Source organism: Rana temporaria, chromosome 6 (assembly GCF_905171775.1).
Source record: "Rana temporaria chromosome 6, aRanTem1.1, whole genome shotgun sequence".
Taxonomy (NCBI): domain Eukaryota; kingdom Metazoa; phylum Chordata; class Amphibia; order Anura; family Ranidae; genus Rana; species Rana temporaria.
In genome coordinates this window covers 15,051,661-15,079,458 of record NC_053494.1, presented here as the reverse complement: position 1 = coordinate 15,079,458, position 27,798 = coordinate 15,051,661, and the positions used below count along the sequence as shown (strand labels likewise).

The 27,798-nt window shown below is 42.1% G+C and overlaps 2 protein-coding genes across 2 annotated transcripts; both read right to left on the bottom strand.

Annotated features, from left to right (window-relative positions):
• Positions 1–7,134: 7,134 nt before the first annotated feature.
• Positions 7,135–8,075, bottom strand: LOC120944370 (olfactory receptor 2T5-like). The gene has a single exon (XM_040358425.1). The coding sequence runs from the start codon at positions 8,073–8,075 to the stop codon at positions 7,155–7,157; it is 921 nt and encodes a 306-aa protein (XP_040214359.1). The 3' UTR covers positions 7,135–7,154.
• An 18,802-nt stretch (positions 8,076–26,877) lies between these two features.
• On the bottom strand, positions 26,878–27,798 carry LOC120944369 (olfactory receptor 1G1-like). Its single transcript, XM_040358423.1, has one exon. It carries the CDS (start codon positions 27,796–27,798, stop codon positions 26,878–26,880), a length of 921 nt encoding a protein of 306 aa, XP_040214357.1.

The window sequence follows — 27,798 nt, the reverse complement described above, 5'->3', positions numbered from 1 at the left end:
ACAGCATCGGTCCCCTCCCCCAGTCACCCCCCTCCCCCCACACAGTTATAACACACCCAGGCTACACAGTTAACCCCTTCCTCACCCCCTAGTGTTAACCCCTTCACTGCCAGTCACATTTATACAGTAATTAGTGCATTTTTATATCACTGATCGCCGTATAAATGTGAATGGCGCCAAATTTGTGTCAAAAGTGTCCGATACGTCCGCCGCAATATCCCAGTCCCAATAAAAATCGCAGATCGCCGCCATTACTAGTAAAAAAAAAAATAATAAAAAAAATCATAATTCTGTTCCCCATTTTGTAGGCGCTATAACTTTTGCGCAAACCAGTCGCTTATTGTGATTTTTTTTTTTTTTTACAAAAATACGTCGAAAAATACGTATCGGCCTTAACTGAGAAAAAAAATAGTTTTTTAAAAAAAAATTGGGATATTTATTATAGCAACAAGTAAAAAAAATATATATTTTTTTTAAATTGTTGCTCTTTTTTTCTTTATAGCGCAAAAAATAAAAACCGCAGAGGTGATCAAATACCACCAAAAGAAAGCTCTATTTGTGGGGAAAAAAGGACGCCAATTTTGTTTGGGAGCCACGTCGCACGACCGCGCAATTGTCAGTTAAAGCGACGCAGTGCCGGACGCTGAGATTTCGCCTGGGAACGAAGGGGGTTTATGTGCCCAGTAAGCAAGTGGTTAATTGTATAGTAAAACAGTACTATCTGCCCTTATTCATACTCTTTAGATATATACATTTATTTACCTAATAGCAATATAATTACTAAATAATGAGTAACATTACATCAGTTGGGAACCTCTCTATCATGTTAGGTATCTGAAAACTACCTTTACTGACTTTTAAAACTGTTCTTTACAACTTGTTTGTTTTGTGGTTGTCATACTGAATTTATTCTCTTGATGTTTAAAAGTACAAGATTCTAATTTGATTGCAAACTTTTCTTAAGCATTAGCATTACATTCAATAAGACTATTATTTGTTTATGTCAGGAAATAGGAGACAGCTGAAATATTGATTTGTCCCCAAAAACTTTTTGTACTGGAGTGAACTGTAAACTGAATTTCAATCACTCGATTTTTAAAAGAAGCCGTACAAACAATTAAAAATGTATATTTGTTAATGGTGAATATTTGGAGATAAACTTTATGAACCGTTATTTTCTCTGATATTCGATAACAAGATTTTAAAATGAAATTACAATGTACTGCAATTAATTATTTATTGCAGGTAAACTTTCCTTAGAACTTTGATATAAAGTTTACATGAGCTTATTCATCTGTTGACGTGAATGTGATGCATGTTATATTTTTTGAGACAAAAGAATGTAAAAACTGTAAGCGTGGTCCATTATAAATGTTTACTATAATTTTATATAAGCTGACTGAAATAAAAAAACAACAAACCCTTATATAGTTATAAATTACCTAATAATATTAGCACATTAAGGATAAGATAATACATTTTATTCAGATTTTAGATTAATGATCAATTTAATAATGACTTAATAAACTAAACAGTACATAATTATTAAGAAACTAAAGAATAAAAACCCTATAATCTGTAATGAATTTTTTTAATTATTTTCCTTAATGGATTTTGTTTTTCATTTTTAATAAATGTATTAATTTATTCATTCATTTTATTTAATTAATTTATTCATTCAATTAATAAATGATTGTCGTTACTGTTTTTAATATTATTATTATATTTTAAGAATTTCAGAGTATTTTAGCATAAACGTTTCCTGGAAATGTATATATCAGAATCAAAATGGATGGAACAGATAAGTTAGTTTCATAGTAGACAGCAGGAAGATTGCGTTATCTAAGCCCAATACAGAATCAAAGTAAAATTCAAGGGTGAGCAAAAATAAAATATTAAAAGCTAGCAAAAAAAAATGTATTTATGTTCACAAATGTGAAAACTCTGGCAAGCGAAATAAAAGAGATAGGATTTCTGTAAATCAATGAGCTTGGCGGGATTGGTGGGATTATTGGAAACCTACAGGTAGATGGACAGCTTACATGATTGGGCTGTTAAAATCCAGGGGTACACCCTGTTTTAGAGGGACAGAGTTGGAAGAAGAGCTGATGGGGTATGCCTGTATGCCAAGAGTAAAAAATGCCCAAAACATTGTTCATTTTAGTCTTTCATTTTTTTTAGGGTCATTCATTATGATCGCAATTCGTAAATTCGAAAAATTCGTAAATTTGAAAAATGAAAAATCCAAAATAAGAAAGAAAATACAAAAATTCGAAAGAATAACTAACTAACTATTAAATTATAGGTATTGGAATTTACTTTCAAATTTGGCTGTTAGTAAACATAACGAATATATTCGAAGTTACAAATCATCCGAAACACCGAATGCCGTATCTAAACAAATCGAACAGAACAAATTAAAAACAAATAATAATAATAAAACTTTTTCATTATTATTGTTATTTAAAATTTTTTATTAATTCTTTACGTTCCATTCATTTAGATGCAGCATTCATTATTTCAGGTTAATGCTTAAGTTAGGATAAATTGTATTTGTTACGTTCAGCCAAATTTGAAATGAAATTCTAATACCTATAATTTAATAATTAGTAATAGTTAAGTTACTATTAGTTAGTTAATATTTCGGATTTTCGAATTTTGGAGTTTTCGGATCTTCGAACTTCTGAATTTCCAAATTTTCAAATTTCTGAATTTACACATTTTTGAATATTCAAATTTACGAATATTCGGACAAATAATTGGATTTTCGTTAATTTCAGATATTTCCGAAATAACGAATTTGTCCAAATTTGTTAAAAAACAAATTTAGAATGAAACAAATTTCACATGTCTACTGAAGCTTCACATGACTGGATCAGATACTAAATGGATTGTAGGAGTATATTATAGGCCTCAGGATGCTTTGGTCCATGATTTGCCACCACATCCCACAAAGGTTGGTAATTTCTTGAACTTATTGCAGGACAACTTAAAGCGGAGTTCCACTGTTTTAAGCACTCCTTACTCCCTGGCTGGTGACTTTTAATAAACTTAAAAATGAGTGGAGCACTGCTTTAAAGGGTTAGATGCTAGAAGCCCCAAAGAGAAAAAAAATGCTTTGTTGGATCCATAAATTTTAAGTAACACAGAGCTCATTATTGATGTTCAAATTAGAAGCAACCTGGATAATAGTGATCATAGTGTAATTACATTTGTCTTAGCTATAGAAAAGAGAGCCATGTTGGTATAGCAAGAACACTACATTTTAGAAAGGCTAACTTCAGCACACTGTGAAAATAACCGCATAATGCTGTATGGGATCAAATGTTCTTAATAAAGGACACAGAAGACAAGTGGGGGTGTTTTAAAGCGGTGCTCCAGTCACAATTTGTTTTTTATTCCGCAGCTACAAACACTGTAGCTGCTGACTTTTAATAAGGACACTTACCTGTCCTAGCCCCCCGCAATGTCGGCCCCCCAAAGCCAATCCCTCGATTGTGTCAGGTCTCGGCGCCGCCATCCTCACTAAGGGAAACAGGCAGTGGAGCCTTGCGGCTTCCCAGCCCGTTTCCTACTGCGCATGCACGAGTCGCGCAGTGTTTTCTGAATGGGCGGCTGTTCTCTGGGATACACACAGTTCCCAGAAGACACCACGCTCCATTCCCCAGCAGACAATGCGAGGAGGACGAGGAAGAAGATCTGCCGCGGACTAGGAAGAGGCAGATTAGGAAGATCTGCCTAGCAACCACAATTTCTGGTAAGTAAAACAATTTTGTTTTGGAGCATTTTTATGTAATTTTTTTTTAGGGTGGACCTCCGCTTTAAGGATGTTTTAAAGAAGTGCAAATACCAGTGAATTCTAGCAAGTATAAAAGAACAAAATTAAAATGTATGTGGCAACATTTTCGTGTGAAAAAGCAAAACAAGCTTCTTTGACCTTCGGATCCAAGTTTGTCAAGCTGGGTGGTGGTGGCAGGCCCAGATCAAAATTAAAGAGAGCCAAGCTGAGTGCTTCTCTGCCATTCAGTAGAAGCCCTGTGGTTCTTTTCCAATAAATAAAGGGCTTCCTCTCACTGGTCAAAATGGAAATCATGACGTCATCTGCCAGCCTTGGCCAATCAGAGGAAGCCTTTTATAATCCTGGAAATAGTTTGTACACTTGAGGCCAGTGTAGCCAGCAACAGTGTTCCTGATCTCCACCATACCAGCCCCAGTGTAGTCAGATCAGTATTGGAGGGTTTACTTTGTAAAATAGGGTAATATTGTAAATGTTTCTCCTGTCCTGGCAATTCAGGACAGTGTTGCCAACCTATCAGATTGAAATTTACTGACCCAAGACCCAAAATTCACTGGCACAGCCAAGTTTTTACTGACATATCCAAAAGTTACAAAATTACAGTTTTAAGTGCAAATTTCAGTATTTAGGCTACAAACAAGTTACAATGTGCAATTAGCAAAGTAATTTAAGGTAGATATTAAGGCAAAAACATATTTCTTATTTTATTTTCAATATAGTAAATAAACAGCTCAGGGACAGGAATCGAGAGGGCAAGAAGCTAGAATGGGCGGCTCACACACACAGCAGAGTGCAGCAGCACAGATGATGATGGCACCTCACCAACAGGACACGTCACAGTGATCCTCTCTCTCTATGGCAGGTGGTCCCTTCAGTCCACTACCGGCTTGCATTCCTCCTGTCCTGCAGACCTGCACATGAGGCTCCAGCTGCTCCATTGCCTTGCACCATGACTTCATGTGACACACTGCTAGCACAGTCCAAGCGTCACAGCCATATTTTTTACTGGCAACCTTTTTCTTTTATTGGCTGGAGAAAAGTGCCCATTTTTTATGGCTGCCAGTAAAAATACTTGGGTTATGGTTGACAACACTGCTTCAGGACCTCAAAAAATGCGATAGGTAGTCAGAAAATCAGATGCAAAATGAAAGGTCCCAGCAATATGCTGGACCAACATGGGCTGGCCCAAAGGACGAGAAGCACCTATGTGCAGTCTCTCCTGCTGTGTCCTTGTCATTACAGGTGCCGTGCGGATGCTGGGCAGCAACAACGAATCGATTGGTGGAGAATCGGACCCGCCGATTGGTCGAATCGGGCGGGAGAAACCCGCGCTGTAGGAGTCTATAAAAGGGCTCCAGCGCGGCGGTCTCCTCAGCCCGTTCCTGTCAGCCAGCGTCGCCCACCCTCCCTCCCTATTCCCTAGTCACGTTGTTGTCCGAAATGGGGGATTAGTCGTCCAGCTTTGGCTGGATGGACATCAGGTTATTCCCTTTGAAATATGTTTTACCAATTATTTATTTATTTAAATTAATTTAACCCCCCCCCCCCTTATGGGTAACACCGTGGCCATATATTTTCCATTTAATAAATATGTTGGATCATACTTGTGTGTTGAGTTGTTATTTAAGGTACCTTTGTGCTAGCCCATGTATGTCTCTTTGAATGCCCGAAGGTGTTCCTTGGATTTTGGGCCGCTCTATGTGCCCAAGCAGTGAAAAAGTCTCAGGGGTATCCCCATACTTGGAAGGAATAGAAGAATGTATTTAGGGTGTAGTTGTAAGTATTCCAATGCTCTGCGAAGAATAATTTGTTAAAATTCCAACTTTGTGAAAAAGTGACTTTTTTTCAATTGTAATTTTTGCCGCAAATGCTTAAAAAATGTAAATAAAATAAAAAAGTGCCTCTTAAATATCTTGGAGTGTTTTCCTTTTTGGGGGGCATTTTAGGGCAGTTAAAAAATAATATAGGACATCTCTCACCCGTATAGAGACCTTCCAAACCTTGTAAATGGATATGATATAGTGAAGGGGTATGAGGGCTCCTACAGGTACTCACAAGTGGGGAAAAGTCAGTGGAGAATTTAATTAGGATCCACAATTCAGACACCACACTCTCATGACAAGTAAGGTACAGGTTTGTGGGAGAGAACCGTGCATGCACATTCAGATTGTTGTAGTAAGACGTCCACACTGTCAGTCTATGCAGTTTTAGGAGAAAATGTTCCTCTTCCTCAGTACTGTAGATGCAGGGACTTGTGGCCATCTCCCATATATATTGGATCCCTATTAACCCCTAAGTGCTAGAAGCCTTTCATATAATTAATTATTTATGTATTGCCATATCCATCTCAGAACCCAACAGTGAGATACAGTGACCTTACCCGCACCTTCCAAAAGTATCAGAAGCCAGGGTAATTTTTTTATTTTCCTTCATTTATTTAGAAACAGCTTTATTTTAGAAATTGGCTTTGCGTTTAGGGGAAGGAGGACTTTAACTAAAGCAGACCTTTCATTTTCACAGAAAGTCAAAAAGGCCTGTGAGAAAACAATTAGGAAATACCGTATGCCCTGTGAAAAAATTATCACTGTAGTGCATGTTGATAGGGACAGGCTGTAAGAAACTGCAGGACATGAGCAGAATTAGGAGGTAAGAAAGGATTAAAAAGGGTTTAAAAACTTTTAGGTTGTGAGAACATCACTAGGAAACTTGCCTAGGCCTAACATACCATCCACCACCAACAACACCCTGGGTAAAACTTCTAACAGAGTAACTCACACTCCAGATGGATATGGATGGGGGGGGCAGTGGGGAGATTGTACGGGCCACAGCGTGATCCCTTTGGGGTGGCCTGTATGAGAACCCCGGAGTCTGCCGGACCAGGGACAAGGAGGACCCCTCCAATCATCTCGAGTCTCAGGTATACCCTTATACTCAGGAGGGTGACTACACTTCTTCTGGCCCGGGTCAATTGTGAAACGTAGGCCTTTTAGAAGCTTATTTCTCCCTGCTGTACTATATTCACTTATTGCACTTCACCTATGATTTGTTGATCTGTCCCTCCTGACGGGTTCTATGTTCTATGTATTCTGTTACTTTGTATTTTTCAATGAAAAACCCCAATAAAAATATTGAACAAGAGAAAAGGTTAAAAACGTCCTCCCTTTGTCCCCCAATTCCCCAAAATACACAACATTCTTCTACCTACAGGGCATTCAGATCAGGCAGTGGATTATTGTCATAAAAGTTTGGTCTGGTGAATTCCCATATAAGTTCTTCAGGTCCTTGAATCTTGACAATGCAGAACTTTCTGTAGGTCCATGGTAGTTGCAAACACAAATCTCATTCCAACTTTTAAGTGCTACAGCACCAGTTTCCGCAAAGAACTCTTTACTTCTTTGTTTCTTAGGCTGTATATGAGAGGGTTCAACATGGGGACCACTGTGGTGTAGAACATGGTTAAGATCTGTTCAAGTAAGTCATAGTGATTTGATGGTGGGGTCATGTATACAGATAAAGCAGATCCATAGTAGATGGCCATAACAGCGAGGTGGGATGAACAGGTGGAGAAGGCTTTACTTCGGCCATCCTTAGTTTTAATATGTAATATGACCCTGATAATTTTTACATACGACATTGAGTTGCACACAATTGGCAAGAGCCCAAATATCAATAAGTCTGTATACATGAGAATGTAAAACACTTCAGTACCTCCGCAGGAAATGTTGATGAGAGCTTTAGCATCACAGAAAAACTGGTGAATAGTAACAGAAGAACAGAAGAATACTTTTAAGATGGAACTTGTAAGTAAAGATGAATTTACACTTCCACCAATCCAGATGACCATCATTAATAAGAAGCATATTTTCTTGTTAAGTATTCGATAATAGTTTAAAGGGTGACAAATTGCGACATATCGGTCATACGCCATTATAAGTAGAACAGTGACCTCAGCACTGTCCAACATTAAGAAAAAATACATTTGGATAAAGCATTGTGTAAATGGCATTTGATTATTACCAGAAAGTAACATGTGTAAGAGTTTTGGAATGATAACAGTTGTGTAAGAAATATCAACAACAGACAAGTTGCAGAGAAATAAATACATTGGGGTGTGCAAATGGAGGTCCAAACATATCACTGCAATTATAACTACATTCATCAGCATTCCAATTAAATAGATGAAGAAAAAGTAGACAGAGCCAAAGATAGTCAATTTGTGGTCAGTTTTCATGAAAAATGGCAAAATTTGCACATCTAGAAGATATGTTGTGTTTTCCATAGGACTTGGGCACACTTATAAATAAAAACACACCATTAATTATATTAGCAATATAGTAATTTACATATTTAAAAAAATATGTATATTTTTTAATACTTATTTCTTAATACTTGTGCATGTGAAAAGTAATTTCCTGTTTAGGATCTTGAAATTGCATTCTTAATCCATAAATCCTGCAAACCAAAATAATAATTATAAAATAAATAAAATAATTCCTATTTCTTTTGGTAACTTATCGTGCACATTAGTAGAATCACTTGCTGTCATATTTTAACAGCCATTGTGTGAGGCAAAAAAAAAAAAAGAAAGAAAATAAATAATGTATCCGGTGCTAGCTGAAATGCATGGAAGAGTAAGGGGCAGATCCTCAAAGAAATTGCGCCGTACGCCGCGTAATCTCAAATTTTGCGCGTCGTATCTTTGTTTTGGTATCCACCAAACAAGATAAGATGGCATCTGTGTTAGATCCGACAGGCGTACGCCTTAGTACGCCGTCGGATCTAAGATGCAATTTTCCGGCGGCCGATGGGTGGCGTTTCCGTCGTATTCTGCGGCGAGTATGCAAATTAGCTATTTCCGACGATCCACGAACGTACGAGCGGCCGTCGCATTCTTTTACGTCGTTTCCGTTCGGCTTTTTCCAGCGTATAGTTAAAGCTGCTATATGGTGGCGTACTCAATGTTAAGTATGGCCGTCGTTCCCGCGTCTAATTTTTTTTTTTTTTTACGTTGTTTGCGTAAGTCGTCCGTGAATGGGGCTGGACGCCATTTATGTTCACGTCAAAACCAATGACGTCCTTGCGACGTCATTTAGCGCAATGCACGGTGGGAAATTTTAGGGACGTCGCATGCGCCGTTCGTTCGGCGCGGGGACGCGCTTCATTTAAATGAAACACGCCCCCTACCCGCCGCATTTGAATTCCGCGCCCTTACGCCGCGAGAGATACACTACGCCGCCGTAACTTACAGCGCAAATTCGTTGAGGATTCAAACCAAAGCCAAGTAAGTTACAGCGGCGTAGTGTATCTCAGATACGCTGCGCTGGTGCAGATCTTTGTGGATCTGCCCCTAAATCTTTACATTTTAAGGGGAGCTTCAGTCCCTGTAATGCTGGCCCTACTTTACACTTGCAATTACATATTTATATATTAATCTCATTGCAGGGGGTTGATTAAAGAGGCATACGACCTGATCCAAAATATAATTTACATTAAGCATTATATAGCTTTAAAATATGAATACCAATATACAAATGTATGTTTTTAATTAAAATCAGAACACAGTTAAAAATTAAATACAACTTGACAATGTTTATTTTTTTTATCTCATCACAATGAGAAATGTAAAAATCAAGGATACATGGGTCAAGGGTGATGGTGTGTGTGTGTGTGTGTGGGGGGGGGGGGACGTTGAAGGGAACCTGTATTGAAAAACATAAATAAAATATTAATGCTGTCTCGTTTACGATTGGTGCCCTCAATGCCCATGGTGGGCAGTTGACAGGCAGCTCAGAGGTGACATATCACTCCACAACTACATGCAGTAGGAAAGGTTGCCCAATGGTGACATTTACTTGAATGGGTCATACTTGGCAGCAGCAGTGGCGTATCTAGGGTATGGCAGCCATGGCAATTGCCATGGGCACCATATGAAGGGGGCGCTGTTGAGTGGCTGGGCAGCAAGGCACTTACCAGGGTCTGAGGGTCTCTTCTTTCCTCCTCCCGAGAATAGGCAGGATCTCCTTTCCAGCACCTTTGCTAATGGACAATGGCAGCGCTATCCCTACTGCGTTCAGCCACAGCCCTCCCCTGTTCTCCCAGGCTCTCCCATTCCTTCTGGTCAGATTGGCAGCGCACAAAGAAGAAGGAGGAGCATCAGTTTCTTCCTCTGCTCTGTGAAAACTGAGGTCTTAAGTGATGAAGATTCCATAACTTCCAGTATTGGTTCTGCATTTACCTGGCCTTGGAGGGCAGAGGAGGGATCAGGGGTCTAATAAACTCCAGATTTATCCATAAAGAGGATATGTCACTACCCAAGGGATGATAATTATCACTAGTTTTGTTAGCTGTTTTTTTTGTTAAGGTTATCTGAAAAATGGGTTTCAAATGTTTCGACAGGGGCGCAGTTTCTGTGCTCGCCATAGGCGCTATTTTCACTAGATACGCCTCTGGGCAGCAGTAATGCCTGATGAACACAAAGTATGATATTTTTTTGGCCGCCCACTCAAAGCATCATGGCCATACTTTATGATGGGACATCAGAAGAGCATAGCAGCCTAGGCATCTAATATTTACAGAAGGAGGTCTCCAGTAAAATCACAATCATTGTTATTAGACATGTGCATTGGTTTTCGTTTGAATGCATTTTCGTTGCTACAACAGTTCGATAGATAGGAGATTCAACAATAGCAATCTGTGTCTATCGAACCTGTGGTCGAATGTGCCTAACCTTAACTCTATTAGTCCAAGATTATTTTACATAGAGAGGAAAGATTTGACATAGAGAGAAAAAAAAAGAAAATAAATTGCTTTGTGCCACTTTGGCTTTGGCTTGAAGAAAAAGTGGCAACCCTAGTGCATTCAGCCATAGAAAAGCATTACATGATTCCAGATACATGTAGAAATCTGCTCCAAATGCATCTGGACACATGTTTTTTGATGCACATGTGCAGTAAGTCTAAGGCCCTATGTACGCTGGGCATTTAGCCTCAGGGCTCTGACAATTAGGTGCCGGGGAGGATACAAGTGTCCCTTCCATCCCCACTGCCAGCAGCTTGTCTAAGTCTATGAAAGGCTGACAGCTGCTATGGCTGGACAGTGCCCCTAGTTGTATGATCTTTTAGGGGAGTATGCAGGGGACAGAGGCTGGGAAAGCAGCTAAACACCCAATGTACATAATGTCTAAGTTGTTAAATCTTTCAGTAGTTTAGCCCCAGTCTGGATCAGTATAAGACATTCCTGCTGAAAATTTGGGAACTAAGGGCCAGACACAAAAACCCGGCGCAACGTAACTTTTTCAATTTAAGTTACACCGCCGAAAAATTTCTACCTAAGTGCCCGATCCACAAAGCACTTACCTAGAAATTTTCAGCTGTGTAACTTAAATCCGGCCGGCGCAAGGCGTTCCTAATTTAATGGGGCGAGTCCCATTTAAATTAGGTGCACTCCCGCGCCGGCCGTACTGCGCATGCTCACGACGTCATTTTCCAGACGTGCTTTGCGCGGTTTTACATTGCGCCGAGTTTTGAGAATCGCAACGGGCGTAAAAAAAAAAATACGAGTTGCGGCGGGAAAAAAAAGAATTTGGAAAAAAAAAGACGGCAACGCGGGATAGAAGGGTCTACTTTTACAAGGCCTAAACAGTTTAGGCCTTGTAAAAGTAGCCCTAATATTGCGTTTGCAAACTAATACTTACGGAGAAAAAACAAAGCGTAAAAGCTTTGTGGATCTCCGTAAGTGCTAATTTGCATACCCAAAGCGGCATTTCGACGAGAAATGCCCCCAGCGGCGGCTGCGGTACTGCATCCTAAGATCCGACAGTGTAAGTCCCTTACACATGTCGGATCTTCTGTCTATCTATGTGAAACTGATTCTGTGGATCAGTTCCAAAGATAGAAACAGGGATACGACGGCGTATCAGTAGATACGCCGTCGTATCCCTTTTGTGAATCTGGCCCTAACAGCCCAGCATAGAAAATATGACCTAATATTCTGACATATAGGAAATAAAAAATTATTCATGTATGTAGAAAAGTGTGCATACAGTAATTGTTCCACTTTTTTTAATGATTTTTACACCATGACAATTCATTCACTTGCTGCATGATAGTGGTGCACTGGCCATCTATACACATCCAACTCTCCTCTCCTTCCTGCAGTGCTGCTCCTCGCTGTTTACCTTATTTTACGTAATTACGCCACTGTGGAAATAGTGTACATTTTAGAACCATTTCTTTTTTTTTTTTTTTTTTGTTATTTTTTTTTTTTTTTTTTGTTATTGCAAAAGTGCTTTTTTAGATATGTGTCGATAAATATACGAAAGGAGAGAAATGAAAAAAAAATACTTAAATACATAAATAGATACATTAGTTTCCCCTAGCCGAACAAACCCTCGCCCCTCCCTCAAGCCAACCCCAACCCTTATCCCCTCCTTCCCACCCTCCCCTATCTCCGGAATTCTGTCTCCTATTGAATCACTCTTTGCCCGTTCACCTTCCTACACTATATCATCCTATCTATATACCTTGGTCCAAGTTTAAAATTAACCCAATCCTGCCATTTTTGTTTAAATCCGCCTTCTCCCTCCTCTCCCATGTACCTGAGCTGTTCAGCATAATATATATCATTAATTCTGCAAAACCAGCTCTTCTCTGTCGGGCTCATAGGATCCTTCCATTGTTTGGGGATCAGACTCTTTGCTGCATCTAGTACATGGGGAAGTAAGGTTCTCATGTACTGTTTAGTTGACATTTCTGTCCCATGAAACAGGCAGACCCATGGGTCAGGAGGAATTTTAATTCCGGTTATCTCCTCAATTATTAGTAATACATTATTCCAGTATGTTTTAATTTTTGGGCAGGTCCACCATATATGTGACATAGTGCCCACCTCAAGACAGCCCCTCCAACAATATTTGGAGGTGTCGTCCTGATAGCGGTGTGCTATGGCCGGGGTTATATACCATCGTGCTAAACACTTAAAGTTCATTTCGATCAATGCACAATTAAGTGAAGTCGTATGCGTCTTTTTTAATATTTTCCTAACCTCTGTCTCGGTTTTACCCGTTCCCAATTCCTCTTCCCATTTATTAATATAAGGAGGAAAACCGGAGTCTTTCAATCCCATCAGTATTTTATAAATTGCGGAGATCGCGCCCCTTCCCTTTGGTGCTAAACACAGACGCTCCAAAGGGAGCAAGTATCTATCTGACCTCAGGGGGGAGGGGAAGGAATCTACAAAATGCGTCAGCTGCAAGTATCGCCACCTATTCAACTCAAACAGTTCTTTTTTTTACTTAGTTCCTGGTAGGTAAGAATTTTGCCGTCTTTTAATATGTCTTTTAATTGTGCATCTGTTTTTTTAATCCAGTTACCAAACAGGTCCATTTTCCCTGGTACAAAAAAATTTGTGTCAAATAAAGGGATTAGTGGGGAGTTATAACCCCATCTATGTTTTTTATGTGCCCTATCCCATGTAGACATGGATGCCAATGTGATTTTGTGCATGTGCGGATTTATTTGTCTAAAATGTGGCGGTATCCAAATCTCTTTTCCTAACAGTGACTTATTTGAACAACTTTCTAATCTCACCCATCTTTTCTCTTTGTTATCTCTGACCCAATCAACCACCCGTGCCATGTGAATGGCCATATAATATGTGTAAATATCAGGTACCCCCAAACCACCATGTTCCTTATCTCTAATTAACACCTCCATACTTATGCGCATTTTTTTGTTCCGCCATATAAACCTATTTAATAACTGTTTTAGTATTTTAAAGTAAGCACCCGGTAGTGCGATTGGTAACATTTGAATTATATATAATATTTTAGGGAGAGTAAACATTTTAAAACAATTTATTCTCCCTAGTAGGGATCTTTGTCTCAATGCAATTCTCTTTAAATCTTTTTTAATATCATTTAATAATGGTATATAATTCTGTGAGTAGATTAGGTCAGGGGATGATGTTATATTAACTCCCAAATATTTTATCTCGGTATCTCTCCAAATAAATGGAAACTCTTGCTTGTATCTCCGTACGTCCTGTGAACTCACGCTAATATTAAGGATTTCTGATTTTAAAGGATTGATTTTGAAATTAGCTACATCTCCATACAATTTGAGGGTTTTTAATAGATTCGGGAGTGTTATAGTTGGATTTTTTTTTAGAACCATTTCTAATCAAGCATTGATGAATTGGTGCATGGAAAATGTGCTAATATTTACACAAAAAATGATATATTTATCTTTGGTAATGTTGTCTGTGTACTGACATTATCAATATAGGAACTTGCTTTGGATTGTGTATATATGTATAAATATAGATGTATAATATTATACATCTGCCATCTCCTACCTGTTCGGCAATTCGCCCGACTATAGATCTTCTCACGAGTCAAACACTAAGAAAAGGCCGTGTTTTATAATCTGCTCAGTGCTAAGAACAAAGAGAAACCTTCAGGGACAAGACTATTATCCTTTACCTTAAAATGTAACTAAACGTCAAACCCCCCTGGTATATAACTAACCAAAACTCTTTAATGAGCTTTTGTTCTTTTTCTTTTTTAGATTGTTATGTATTGTGAACTTTTTTTATAGGATAATTCAGCTAAGTTGATGCTTTATTTTTGGTAAATGCAGCTAGGCTTCAGCTTGCATAACAGCGGTGGGTATGACAAACTTTTACAAATAATGTTGTGTAGCGCCTGTGTACTTTATAATACCGGTGCTAGTTAAATTTAAGGGTAGATCAGAGTGTAGTTAGGCTCTGATCCAGATAGTTAAGTGCAAAGCAGGGTCTCTGTCTCAGCTTGGCTGTGCTGTGGGCTTATTCTGCTACACTGGGGTGTTCTTCCAGCCCCAGTGCTGCAGGTGGCAGCAGTGGAGTCAAGGTTTGGGTGCTCTTTCTCAGCAGCCAATCAGGAGGGTTTGACCTCGCTGTGCATGGTGGGGAGAGGTATTTATGAGACAGAGGCCATTAGTTCTGGGTCTTCTTCGTCCAGTGTGGGCCACATCACGGCACCCCAGCGTTATGGCCTACCTGGCCGGGGCGTGCGTGCCACATGGTGTTCCTGGTTCCGGGACCATGCTGGCCCGGAGCATCTGAACAGCGACGTGGATCCAGTCAACTGAGGCAGGCAGTAGAAAGACTTCCTGATACCTTTTTTATGTAGCTTTTTTTCATAATCTACATTTGCATTCATTAAGTATAGCATAAAATGGTGTATTTCTTTTACAGCGCTGTTCACTACACTATAATTAAGAATGCATTGCACAGTGTATTTAGGTTTAAATGAACATTTTTCAGTTTTTGGTGGAATACTATTTTAAATTTATTTGTGCCTTTTTTTTCATGTATTTAATTATTGAACTGTCTGAAGTCTACAACTGTGTAAAAATTAGGAAATTATCTTGCTAAACCTAGTAAAAATAAATAAAAGTCGACCCGGCTTGTTCCTGTGACCCTGCTTCTGCCTTTGTGAAATGTAGACTGTGAAGAAAAAAAATCTCTGATCTTTACATTGCCAGTTAGATTTGGATCTGTTCATAGAGTATGGTGAATACGATTTTTCTTTTTTTATGTTGTTTTTGTTACAGCACTGCTCACCACACCATTAATGCAAGCTTATTGCACTATATTTGAATGGTATACAGAATAATTCCGCCCTGCCTTAAGGATAAGCTGCTAACACACCAAATAGACAAATTGCAACAATGTGGAAACAAAAAAAGTGTAGCGCTAATCTGAATATATAAATGAATAAATGAATAAATACGTAAAAACTTGAATAAATAAATACGTAAAGACTTGATAAATAAAGTGCTCAAATGATGATAGTGAACAATGTGAATAAAAATGTCCCCATAAGCACACTATGAATGTCTATATGCAGGGAATTTAAAACAGGTGCAAAAATGCAAAAGACTGTCTGTCCTTAAAGTGGCCAAACTTCGGTGTTGACAAAGTTCAAAATATGGTGACGACTTCAAACCATGCAGATCTGTGCAAGTAAAGAAGTGATGAAGTGAAGAGAACCACCCCTACAGGTAAAAAGCTTACCAGAATGTTTGAACACTAGAGAACCTGCGTTCAAAGGGTCAAATAGGCTTGCGTGGTAGAACCACCATGTAATTTGGGCGATCCTATGGGCTTCAGGATGCTGTGCCAGGGATGACAAAACACCAGCAGGATGGAGAGAATCTCAGAGAAGGGTGACTTCCTAGAGGGCTATCTCATAAAAAGTGATGGTCCAGGGAATCCCAAATGGATGTGGAAGGGTTATGTCATATAATAGAAGAAAAAACGGCCACATAGCGTAACTCTGTATTACATATCAAAAGTTTAATGAAGTCAGAACACTTACATTTATGATGATATTCAAGCGCTTTGTATAAAATGTGGCAACAAGGGAGGACTCCATTGTTGCCACATTTTGCCACAATAAGGTGTCTACCAGTTAGCATGGTCACATCTTTTAGTAGAAAAAAAATTGTATCCTCAAGTTAAGGTGACCAGATTTTTTAAATGAAATTCGGGGACATATTTTTTTTTACTAGTAATGGCGGAAATCAGCGAATCTCTGCCCACCGCCGCCGCCCGTCTCACAGCCTGTCAATTCTAATGCCGCGTACACACGATCGGGCTTTTGCCTGGCCAAATCACATCGGAATTCCGATGTAATTCCATCGGAGAAAAATAGAACATGTTCTATATCTAAACTTCAACGGAGTTCCTCTGAATTTCTGATGAAAAAACTCTGATGGGGCTACACACGGTAGCAATCTCTAATGGAAAAAGACAGTTGGACATTTTCCATCGGAATTCCGATTGTGTGTACAAGGTATTACTCTCCGGACCCCGGCTACTACTGGGTGGGGAGTGGAGGAAGATCATTCTGCCAGGGAAGGCAAGGAGATAAGCAGTCAGGCGGCTCCCCGGGACTTGAGCCAAGGCAGAAGAACAGGCGAGCGGAGCTGAATAGGCATGCACTCGAAACTGAAGAAATATTCCCTCAGCTACGACCAGCACATGATCATCAGAGAGGGGCACAGATAATGGAAAAAAATACACCTCCCTAAGCTAGTAAGAGCAGCGGAGCGGGGGGGTGTAATTCAGTTTTTTTTTATTAATTCTGCACTGACTGTTCTTGAAATTGCCCCAGCCCCTGTTCAAATCCAATCCGGGGGAAAAACTGGGTACAGACTCCGGGGGCAGTTTCCTCAAACCGGGGATGTCTGGTCACCCTACTTCAAGTTCTTGTTGGTCCTATTTCTTTGGATACCGCTATGCTGTAATCATTTGTGTATGGACTGTGCTTTCTCTATTCATAAGGCTTGGCTCTTATTGTATTACCGTACTTTTTTATTTGCAATAAAAAAAATTATGGAAAAGAAAAAACGTATCCTCTATTGATATTGGAAATACGGGCGGACTGACAACCCAGCAAAGAGAATACAACCCAATACCCGGACACATAATGAGTACATACTATAATATAATAAATGTGACCTCTCCTACCTGTGTGTGCAGCAATACGTCTGGCTTTAGATCTTCTTACAAGTCAACCACTAAGAAAGGCCGTGTTTTATAATCTGCTCAGTGCTGAGAACAAAGAGAAACCTCCCGGGACAAAACTTCAACATCACATTCATCTTTACTTAAAACTTTACTAACTAAAGAACTTTTCTCCAACATTTTTTTTTTACTTTCTTATTGTTGTATATTGGGAATATTGTTCAAAGAGTTATCCTACTAAAGCTAAAACAAAGAGAAACCTTTAGGGACAAAACTATTGCATCACAATTATCTTTACTTAAAACTTGAATAAACTTCTAATCTCCTGATATACTGTATGACTAACCAAAACTTTTTTATTTTTTTTACAGTAAAAGTTTATTTTTTTTGAAGACAAAACATACACATAAACCAATGACAGTACAAGAGTCAAGATGATTGCATAATTTCACAAGTATACATCAAAAATCCATACAGTAATGATGGGATATCAACCGGGCGATACATAGAGTGGGAACAAAACCATAATGAAACAGTCGCCATTCAGGGGGGGAGAACTCTAGGCAGGTACCATACAAATGTCCCCCCTGCAACATCACCCCCAGCCCTCAATCGGTGGGGGCAAGGGGGTAGAGCAGGAGGGGTGACAGAAGGATGCAAGGCGGGAGGGGGGGACAAGCGGCAAACAAAAGGGGGGGAGGAGGGGAGGGAGAGGGGGGAAGAAAAAAAACGGGGGGGGGAGAGTGACCAGGGCCACCCCGCAGGGGCAACCACAACCCACAGCTCACATCATGAAACGAAAGACAGGGGTTCAGCCAGATGAGTCAATCCAGCTCGACCAGATTTTATCAAATTTTCCCGGACAGTTCCTGCTCTCGTACGTTATCCTATATAGTGGCAGCCCTCTATTAATCGTCCCCAGCCAAGAGGACTTAGTGGGGAGGTCAGGTCCCCGCCATCGGAGCAAGATCTCCCTTCTAGCATAGAACAGTGCGAAGGTGATGCAAAGTTTGGTATACCTTACCCCCCCCAACGTCACCCAAGTAACTGACAAGGAACAGTCTCGGATCCAGCGGCAACTCCACCCGGCAGCGATCCGAGAGTGTCTCCGCCACCTCCCGCCAGTAGGGACCCAGCCTGGGACAAGACCACACCATGTCAAAAAACGATCCCAGTGCCACGGAACATCTAGTGCACAACGGGCTCCTGGAGGGATATATCTTAGCCAGCCTCTGCGGGGTATAGTAGGCTCTGTGCAAGAATTGTATAAAGCGATCCCTAGAGGCGATCATGGACGGAAGGTAGGAAGAGACACAGTCCTCCCAAACCTCCTCGTCTAGGTCCGGGATATCAGTACTCCATTTGGACAGGACCCCCTGCAGTGTCGGTGTCATATGCCAACGTGAGTCGTAGATAAAGGGACGAGAGGGGTTTCCCCATAACACCTGAAATCAGGAGACGCTCGATCGAATCCGATTCAAGCGTCACTGTATCCGGAAACTGGGCCATAAGGGCATGTCACATCTGCATGTATCTGAAACGGAGGGAGAACGCGACATGATAGGTCCAGCTCAGCTCCTGAAAGGATATTACCGCACCACCCGGCATTACATGCCGGAGGGTAAAGATGCCCCGCCGAGCCCACACCACCGGGTCAGGGATTGTATTCAGGTGGGGGAGAAGAGGGTTCCCCCAGAGTGGGGTATGTGGGGAGACGGTGTTAGGCTTGACAAGTCTCGCCCTTGAGGCAGCCCACACCTGAATAACAGTTGTCATGGGCTTCAGAATGGAAGGATGTGCCCTGCACCCCCGAAATACCAAGTTATACAGGGCAGCGTAGGAGCCTAGGATGGCAGCCTCCAGCGTGACCGCCGGGTTCTGCCGCGGTTGAGAAAGCCACCACCGAACCGTCACAAGGACTGCCACCCAATAGTAAGCAAGGAAGTTCGGGAGGGCCAACCCACCCCCCGACAGGGGAAGGTAAAGGATGCGCCTAGCCACCCGGGGTGGGCTTCCCGCCCATACAAAGGCTGTCACTATGCTGTCAAGCTTCTGGAAAAAGGTCTTCGGAATAGGGTCAGGGGTCTGACGAAAAAAATACAGCAACTTGGGGAGGAATACCATCTTAATAAGATTCCCACGTCCCACAGGTGAGAGGGGTAGGTTACACCACATCGCACATCGCTTGGTCAGATGATCCAGCACTGGTAGGACATTGTAGTTCCCCAACTCGAGACCAACCCTCACCCCCAGGTAGGTGAATTCCTCCACCCAACACAGGGGGGTATGAGAGTCTGTTCGGATCAGCGACGGATGGAGTGGGAACAGCACCAACTTATCCCAATTGATACGTATACCCGAAAACCGGCCGAATGTCTCAAAGTGCGTCAATGCATTGCGAAGGGAGGCAGAAGCATCTGCAAAGTACAGCAGGGTGTCGTCCGCGTAGAATGACAGCTTTTCTTTCAAAGGACCCTTCGCGTCGAACATGTGCAGCCAACGGTACCAATGCCAGGGAAAACAGTGCCGGTGACAGCGGACAGCCCTGTCTGGTCCCCCTCTCAAGGGAGAAGGAGGCCGACAGGGTCCCGTTGGTGTGGATACGTGCCCTGGGGCGAGCATATAGCATTCGTATCCAGGACAGAAATCGGGACCGAAACCGAACCGGGGCAGAACCGTCCACAGGTAGCCCCAATCGACCGAGTCGAAAGCCTTCTCGGCGTCGAGTGAGGCCACCACCCCGGGGTCGTCGGGATCGGCAACTGCCAGATGGGTATGCAAGCGACGAAGGTTGATGTCCGTACCGCAACCCGGCATAAACCCGTCTGGTCTGGGTGGACCGAGGCCGTGATGACCGTATTCAACCTGTTAGCGAGGACCTTCACAAAGACTTTAGCGTCAACGTTGAGGAGGGATATGGGGTGGTATGATGAGCAAAGGGTGGGATCTTTACCGGACTAGGGGATGACCACGATCACTGCCTCGCACATCAAGTCCGGGAGAGCCCCGGATTCCGAAGCTTGAGAGAAGAGCGATTGTAACCTAGGGCCCAGTTCCTCCACATATGTTTTATAAAACTTGACCGGGAAGCCATCTGGCCCTGGAGTCTTGCCCCCTGCATCATTTTCAGGGCAGCCTGAATCTACTCCAGTCTAATAGGGGCATCTAACTTACGCACAGAGGAGGGAGTGAGGACAGGGACATTCACCGCCTCAAGGTATGTCCCCAAGTCTGCCGACTCGTAAGCCACCCTGGAGCTATGTAGATGCTGATAGTAAGTAGCAAAACATTGGTTAATCTCCAGTGGAGTCAAGTGAAGGGCCCCATCCCGGTCCCTGATCCATGCAATGGCGGTCACACCCGACTGTTCCCTAGATAACCAGGCAAGGAGTCTCCCTGTCCGCTCCCCCTGCTCAAAAATGCGCTTTGATTGATGAAGCAGCTTCTTCCGCGTCAAGGCCGTCCGCAAAATGACAGCCTGCTGTGTCAAGGATTGGAGGCGGGAGTAGTGCTGAGGGTCACAGGTACTAACATACAGAGCTTCCTGCTTGACCACCTTCCCCTCCACACCAGTGAGTTCAGCCCTGCACTCCCTCCTCACCCCCGCTATTATCGACTGGTAGTGCCCAAGGGAGGAGGCCTTGAAGGCATCCCACACCGTGGTCTTTGCAGCCGTACCCGGGTTGTCCTTCCAGTAAGACTGTAATGTGTCATGAAACCTGGGCTCCACCTCCGGGGTCCGAGACCCAGAACCTGGAAAGTCTCCATAGGGTGCTGTTCGGGTCCGTCGTCAAAGTCAGGGACAGGAACAAGGGGGCATGGTCCGAGATCCCCCGGGGTAGAATGGTAATGTCCCGAACCCTGGGCAGGACAGGCGCCCCCACGTAGGCCAGATCAATTCGGGAGAAAGACCTATGAGTGGCCGAATGGCAGGTGAAGGCCCGAGATGTCGGGTGTCTCCACTGCCAGACGTCCGTGAGGTCATACGTGTCCGCCCAATCCGCCAGTCCCTGGCGGGTAGTTCCCGACGAGGTGCACCTGTCCATACCAGTGTCCGGGACCAGGTTGAAGTCACCCATCAGGACCACATTATCACAGGGGAACAGCGCCAACTTGGCCCAGAGCGCGCCCAGAACCCTCAGGGAGGGGAGGCAGGAGGCGGCAGATACAAGCCCACCAGCACCCACGGGAGATTGTAAATCAAAGCATGAACCAGCACAAACCTAACATCAGGGTCAAGAACTAAATCAATGCGTTTGAAAGGGAGTGACTTAAGTACAAGAACACTGACCCCCCTAGCGTAGCTAGAATATGTGGAGTGGTAATGGTGACCCACCCATGGCCGCTTAAGGCTGAGGGTCTTTCTTCCCACCAGATGCGTCTCCTGCAACACACATACATGAGGGCTGTATTTTTTGATAAACTGAAACACGAAGGATCTCTTAATAGGGGAATTTAAGCCTCGTGTGTTCCAGGAGAGGACATCAAGAGTAGCCATGTAAACCTGTGAGGGAAATACCATAAGGAGCAATAAAGTGCTGGAGCCATGAACCGTTCCCCATAGCCGAAACACGACCAGAGGAAGAGCCACAGCCCACCATCAATGCAATCAAAAAAATCATAAGCAGTACTGTCATGTAACATGTAACAAACAATTGTTACAGGGCGCCAACAGGGCCACCCAACCCCACCCCCCCAAACACGGAAGAGGGCTTGCATCTCAAAACAAACCCCAGCCCTCAGGCCAGAAATGAGGGCAATGAACAAGTGGCTACCAGCCCTTGTATAACAAAATAGTCAGCAAAACCTGAGTATCCATAGCAGGATAAGTCATGTGGATCACCCAGAGCCCCGGGGGCGCAGTGCTTGAAGAACAGTGTCAGAACCTCTCAACGCAGAATCAAAATCAAATAGGAGTAGAACAGCTCCCAGGGAGGGGGGCCTCCCCACGAGCAAGGCAAGACAAGAACAAGGGGGCATGGTCCGAGATCCCCCGGGGTAGAATGGTAATGTCCCGAACCCTGGGCAGGACAGGCGCCCCCACGTAGGCCAGATCAATTCGGGAGAAAGACCTATGAGTGGCCGAATGGCAGGTGAAGGCCCGAGATGTCGGGTGTCTCCACTGCCAGACGTCTGTGAGGTCATACGTGTCCGCCCAATCCGCCAGTCCCTGGCGGGTAGTTCCCGACGAGGTGCACCTGTCCATACCAGTGTCCGGGACCAGGTTGAAGTCACCCATCAGGACCACATTATCACAGGGGAACTGCGCCAACTTGGCCGAGAGCGCGCCCAGAACCCTCAGGGAGGGGAGGCAGGAGGCGGCAGATACAAGCCCACCAGCACCCACGGGAGATTGTAAATCAAAGCATGAACCAGCACAAACCTACCATCAGGATCAAGAACTAAATCAATGCGTTTGAAAGGGAGTGACTTAAGTACAAGAACACTGACCCCCCTAGCGTAGCTAGAATATGTGGAGTGGTAATGGTGACCCACCCATGGCCGCTTAAGGCTGAGGGTCTTTCTTCCCACCCTGGGACCTGTGATGCAGCTGGACTCTCTCCCCTTGCCCTCTTGCTCCCCCCCCACTTGCCTTGCTCGTGGGGAGGCCCCCCTCCCTGGGAGCTGTTCTACTCCTATTTGATTTTTTTTCACTATCGTGTGTAGGCAACGTCGTTTTATTGATGAAGTTGAAAAAAAAAATGTTTTTTCTAGAGGCTGAAAAACGTCGTTTTTTTACAACCCGAAAAATGATCGTGTGTATGCGGCATAAGACATTATACATGTTTTAAAAGTGCCAATATAAAAATAAGTGCCAAAAATTCCTGTTGATTTTGAGATTACACAACAAATCTAGTATGTTTATCTTTACCAAATTTATAAATACATTTTCAGCTGGTGTTTTAATATCTCTGACAAAGGAGGTTTACATTGATGAGTGTATAGGCAGTAATACATGATAAACAAAATTGTATAGTTGTACATTTCTATGGATTTCACGAGGAAAGAGTTCTTATTCTTGGGTATTAATCCTTAAAACATTTGTCCCCCCAACATTTCTTATTCCCGATTTGAGACTGCTGTACAGTACTTGTATGAGAAAGCATCCTGTCCTCTTTGTATTGCTTCCTTTATGTGAAATCCCTGGTGTTCCTGCGAGTCCCTCTGCTTTTCTATATAAAACTGACCACACCAAGCAGGAGAGAACACTGTGGTCAGTTCCCTAGCTATGATATGCTCAGACATTCACTGGGAAGCTCAGTGTCCTGCTGATTCTCCTCCCCCAGCCTATACAGCTGAGAACAGAGGGAATGTGATCACTTATAAAAAAGGGAAAAAGGGTATTTATGTTGTTTTAATATAAACAGATTGGGTCTAAGGTCCCCAAACCAGAGAACCAGGAGGGGGTGGGCCAATAGGACTATTGCGGTACAGATAAACTAGGGTAATAAAATTGCGATTAAAATATGAAAAAAAAATAGAGAATTTTATTAAATCAACAAGCACAATATAAATTAAAACCGGTGACGACCATACATGACACCAATACAATGATCCCAAGGACTCTTAGTCTATTTATGTTGTTTTGATATCTATACACAATTTTTTTGCCTTTAATTTATATTTTAAACTGAATGGCTCGTTTTATAAGGTGATCGTTTACAGTAACTTTAAAGTGGAGGTTCACCCTAAAAACGATTTTTTTCCATTAAAAGTACAATAGTAAGGACATTTCATTTCGGGATGGTTTTTTTTTTGCTCTGTACTTACCTTTATATCCGGATTTTGTCCAGGGCTTCCGCGTTCTGACAACTCTGGGACTGGGAGTTCCTATCCCAGCCTCAGGGTTCCGATGACTGTTGCACATTACCTGTGGCACCACGCACCTCACCAGATTTCCGGAAATACCCGAGCTAAGAGTCGGCACTATACGGCGCCTGCGCCCGCCGTGTAAAGCTGACTGCGCAGGCGACGTATAGTGCCGACTCGCAGCTCGGCTCTTACCCGACGTCTGGTGACGCACATTGTGCGACAGGTCACCTGTTTCACAAGACGTCAATCATCGAACGGAAGGATAGGAATGCCCAGTCACGCAGTCATCGGAACCCGGAAGCCCTGGACAACATCAGGATATAAAGGTATGTACCGAGAAAAAAAAAAAAAACCTGCCGAAATGTAATGTCATTAGTATGCTGGCTCTGCTAGATGCAATTTAAAAAAAATTTTTTTGGGTGAACCCCCGCTTTAAGTACATAACATAATAAACCATAATAGTCAATCAGATTTTTTTTTCTTTTGAGGTTAAACAAGCACTAGATAAATTCTAATTGATTGCTATGGGTACTGCTTTCAAGAAGTAGCATTTAATGCCCCGTACACACGATCAAAAGATATTGCGGCTGGTCATGAGCGATCGCGGGTTCCCGAATGTCATCGTGCCCGCCAGGCACTCGCATCATCTCTGGTGGCAAGCCGCGGGCGTGCGCGTGTGCCTCCGGCGGGGCGCGTGCGCCTCCTAGTGGCCAAAAGGTGATGCAACGTAAGGTAACGCCGCTTCACCCAGGGGAGCCAACCTGCCGCAGTAAAACTGTGGCGGCTGGTCCAGAAGCAGTTAAGAAGAAAATAGAAAACATAAGCAAGGTTGTGTCTCTTTCTCTCTCTGTTGGGATAAGATGATGCAATCTTCCTGTTGTCTCATTTAATCTCTACTTCCCATCTGTTCCATCTGCCTCAATGGTGATTTTGATATTTAAATTTCTATGCCCAGGATCACACAGAACATTTTTAAACAACACCCTCCAAAATTCCTAAAATATTAATACAATTCAAAACACAAATAAAATATATATATATTTTTAAATCATGAATTAAAATTAAATGTCGTCAACCGTTAAATGTATATTAAAGGCTTAAAAAACTTTACACATTTTAAGTTCTTTCATTCCTTAGTTCCTCAATAACTATGGTAAAGTTTATGTACATTATTAGCTTACAGTAACTTGGTTATTTATTGTAAAAATGAATGATTTATCCTTGATGTATAAATATTAAAGCAGAGTTCCACCCAAAATTGGGGCAGTGGGGGCTTCAGGAGGAGTGGGACTTCCTGTCCCACTTCCTCCTTTCCGCCGAGGGGCTGGTAAGGCGAATAGCTTAATCACCTTACTGCAGCCCCTCCCTGTAGGCGATCGCCTGGGACACATGACAGGTCCCATGCGATCACCTGTCCATTGACAGCGCCATTCACGCATGCGCAGTGGGTGCCCAACCGTGAAGCCGAAAGCCATCACAGTCGGGTGCCCACACTTAGGATGAGGACACCGGCCGGGGAGGGGGGGAGAGGAGCGGAGCCCCGGGCCGGCGCGTCGCTGGAACGTGGAGCAGGTGAGTGTGTGTTTATTAAAAGCCAGCAGCTACACTTTTTGTAGCTGCTGACTTTTAATAAACACAAAAAATGCCTGGAACACCCCTTTAAGTAATGTATAGCTAAATTAAATGTGACTAATGCATTTAATGGAAAGTGTTGGTAATTAAAATTATAACTATAATTAAATTGTAAACAACAAGTCAGCTTATTTAAAATTATAGTAAACATTTTCAATAATTTATAATGGTATAATGTGCCACTGTTACAGTTCTTTTATTACTTTGTTTTAGAAAATGATAAACATATGCATTATGTGCAGACATATGAACAAGTTATTGTAAACTTAATAAAAAGTTTTAAGGAAAGTTTTATAAATAAATACCTTTATAAAAAATATCTTTACAAATGTGGTAGATCTTCGTCTTACACTAAAAAAACTGTGATTGAAAAGCAGGTAACAGAATAGTTCAAAAACGATTAGCATTATCCATTTCAAATTATTTATATGGCTTCTTTAAGAGATTAAGTGATTGAAATTAAATCTATAACTACACTCCAGTACAAAAATTGTTTGGGGACAAATCCTCAATATTTCAGCTGTCTCCAATTTTTTGACATAAAGCAAAGGAAGGAAAGTTTCTAACTCTAATGCCACGTACACATGATCAGGCTTTTGCCCGGCCAAACCACATTGGAATTCCGACGGAATTCCAATGTAGTTTGGCCGGGCAAAAGCCTGATCGTGTGTTCCGTCGTGTGTACGACGGAATTCCATCTGAGAAAAATAGAACGTGTTCTATATCTAAACTCCTATGGAATTCATCGGAATTTCCAATGAAAAAACTCTGTTGGGGCTACACACGATCGGAATATCCGATGGAAAAAGTCAGTCAGATTTTTTCGACAATCCTTTTTCAACCAGGCTAACTATGTAACTATGTATACTTGTCTCAATCCAGGGCAATAAGTGTCATTTCTGTCTGCTGCCTTGTTCCTCTGCTATCTATATGAGTTGCTTCTGAAAAGTTTTCCTGACACCAAGAGGTAAAAAAAAGGCAACAGAGGAGGGAGCTCACACACACAGCTTGTGATTGAAAGCCTCAGCTCTGTTCCTGTGTGCTGGTGGAAGTGTGTCCCTTCCCTCCAATCAGCTCTCACAGAGCTCTGCATAATTTGATTCAATAAGTACTACTTGTACGTTTTAGAACAAATATTTTTGCAAGGAACTCTTCACTTCATTGTTTCGTAGACTGTATATGAGAGGGTTCAATACGGGGACCACTGTGGTGTAGAACATGGTTAAGATCTGTTCAAGAAAGTCATAGCGGTCTAATGGTGGGGTCATGTATACAGATAGAGCAGATCCATAAAAGATGGCCATAACAATGAGATGTGATGAACAGGTGGAGAAGGCTTTTCTTCGGCCATCCTTAGATTTGATGCCTTGTATGACCCTGATAATTTTTACATAGGACACCAAGTTGCATATAACTGGACAGAGCCCAAATGATAAACACTCTGCATAAAAGACGATGTAAAATACTTTGGTGCCACCGCAGGAAATGTTGATGAGAGCTTTAGCATCACAGAAAAACTGGTGAATGGTAACAGAGGAACAGAAAATTATTTTTAATATTGAACTTGTAATAAAGGTTGAATTTAGACTTCCACCAATCCAGACAACTATTATTAGTAATATGCAGATTTTCTTATTAAGTATACGATGATAGTGTAAAGGGTGACAAATTGCGACATATCGGTCATACCCCATTGCAAATAGAATGATGTCCTCAGCACTGTCTGCTATAAACATAAAATACATTTGTATAAAGCATTGTGTAAATGGCACTGAATTATTTCCAGAAAGTAAGATGTAGAGAAGTTTTGGAATGGTAACAGTTATATAACAAACATCAACAACAGACAAGTTGCAGAGGAATAAATACATTGGAGTGTGCAAATGGAGGTCCAAACATATCACTGTAATGATAATTATGTTCACCAACATTCCAAATAAATAGATGAAGAAAAAGTAGACAGTGCTGAAGATGAACAATTTATTCTCTGTTTTCATGAAAAATGGCAAAATGTGCACATCTAGAGGAGATGTTGTGTTTTCCAT

Bases quoted from the DNA above. Each gene is read 5' to 3' on its own strand.
- LOC120944369 (XM_040358423.1), bottom strand. From the start codon at position 27,798: ATGGAAAACACAACATCTCCTCTAGATGTGCACATTTTGCCATTTTTC.
- LOC120944370 (XM_040358425.1), bottom strand. From the start codon at position 8,075: ATGGAAAACACAACATATCTTCTAGATGTGCAAATTTTGCCATTTTTC.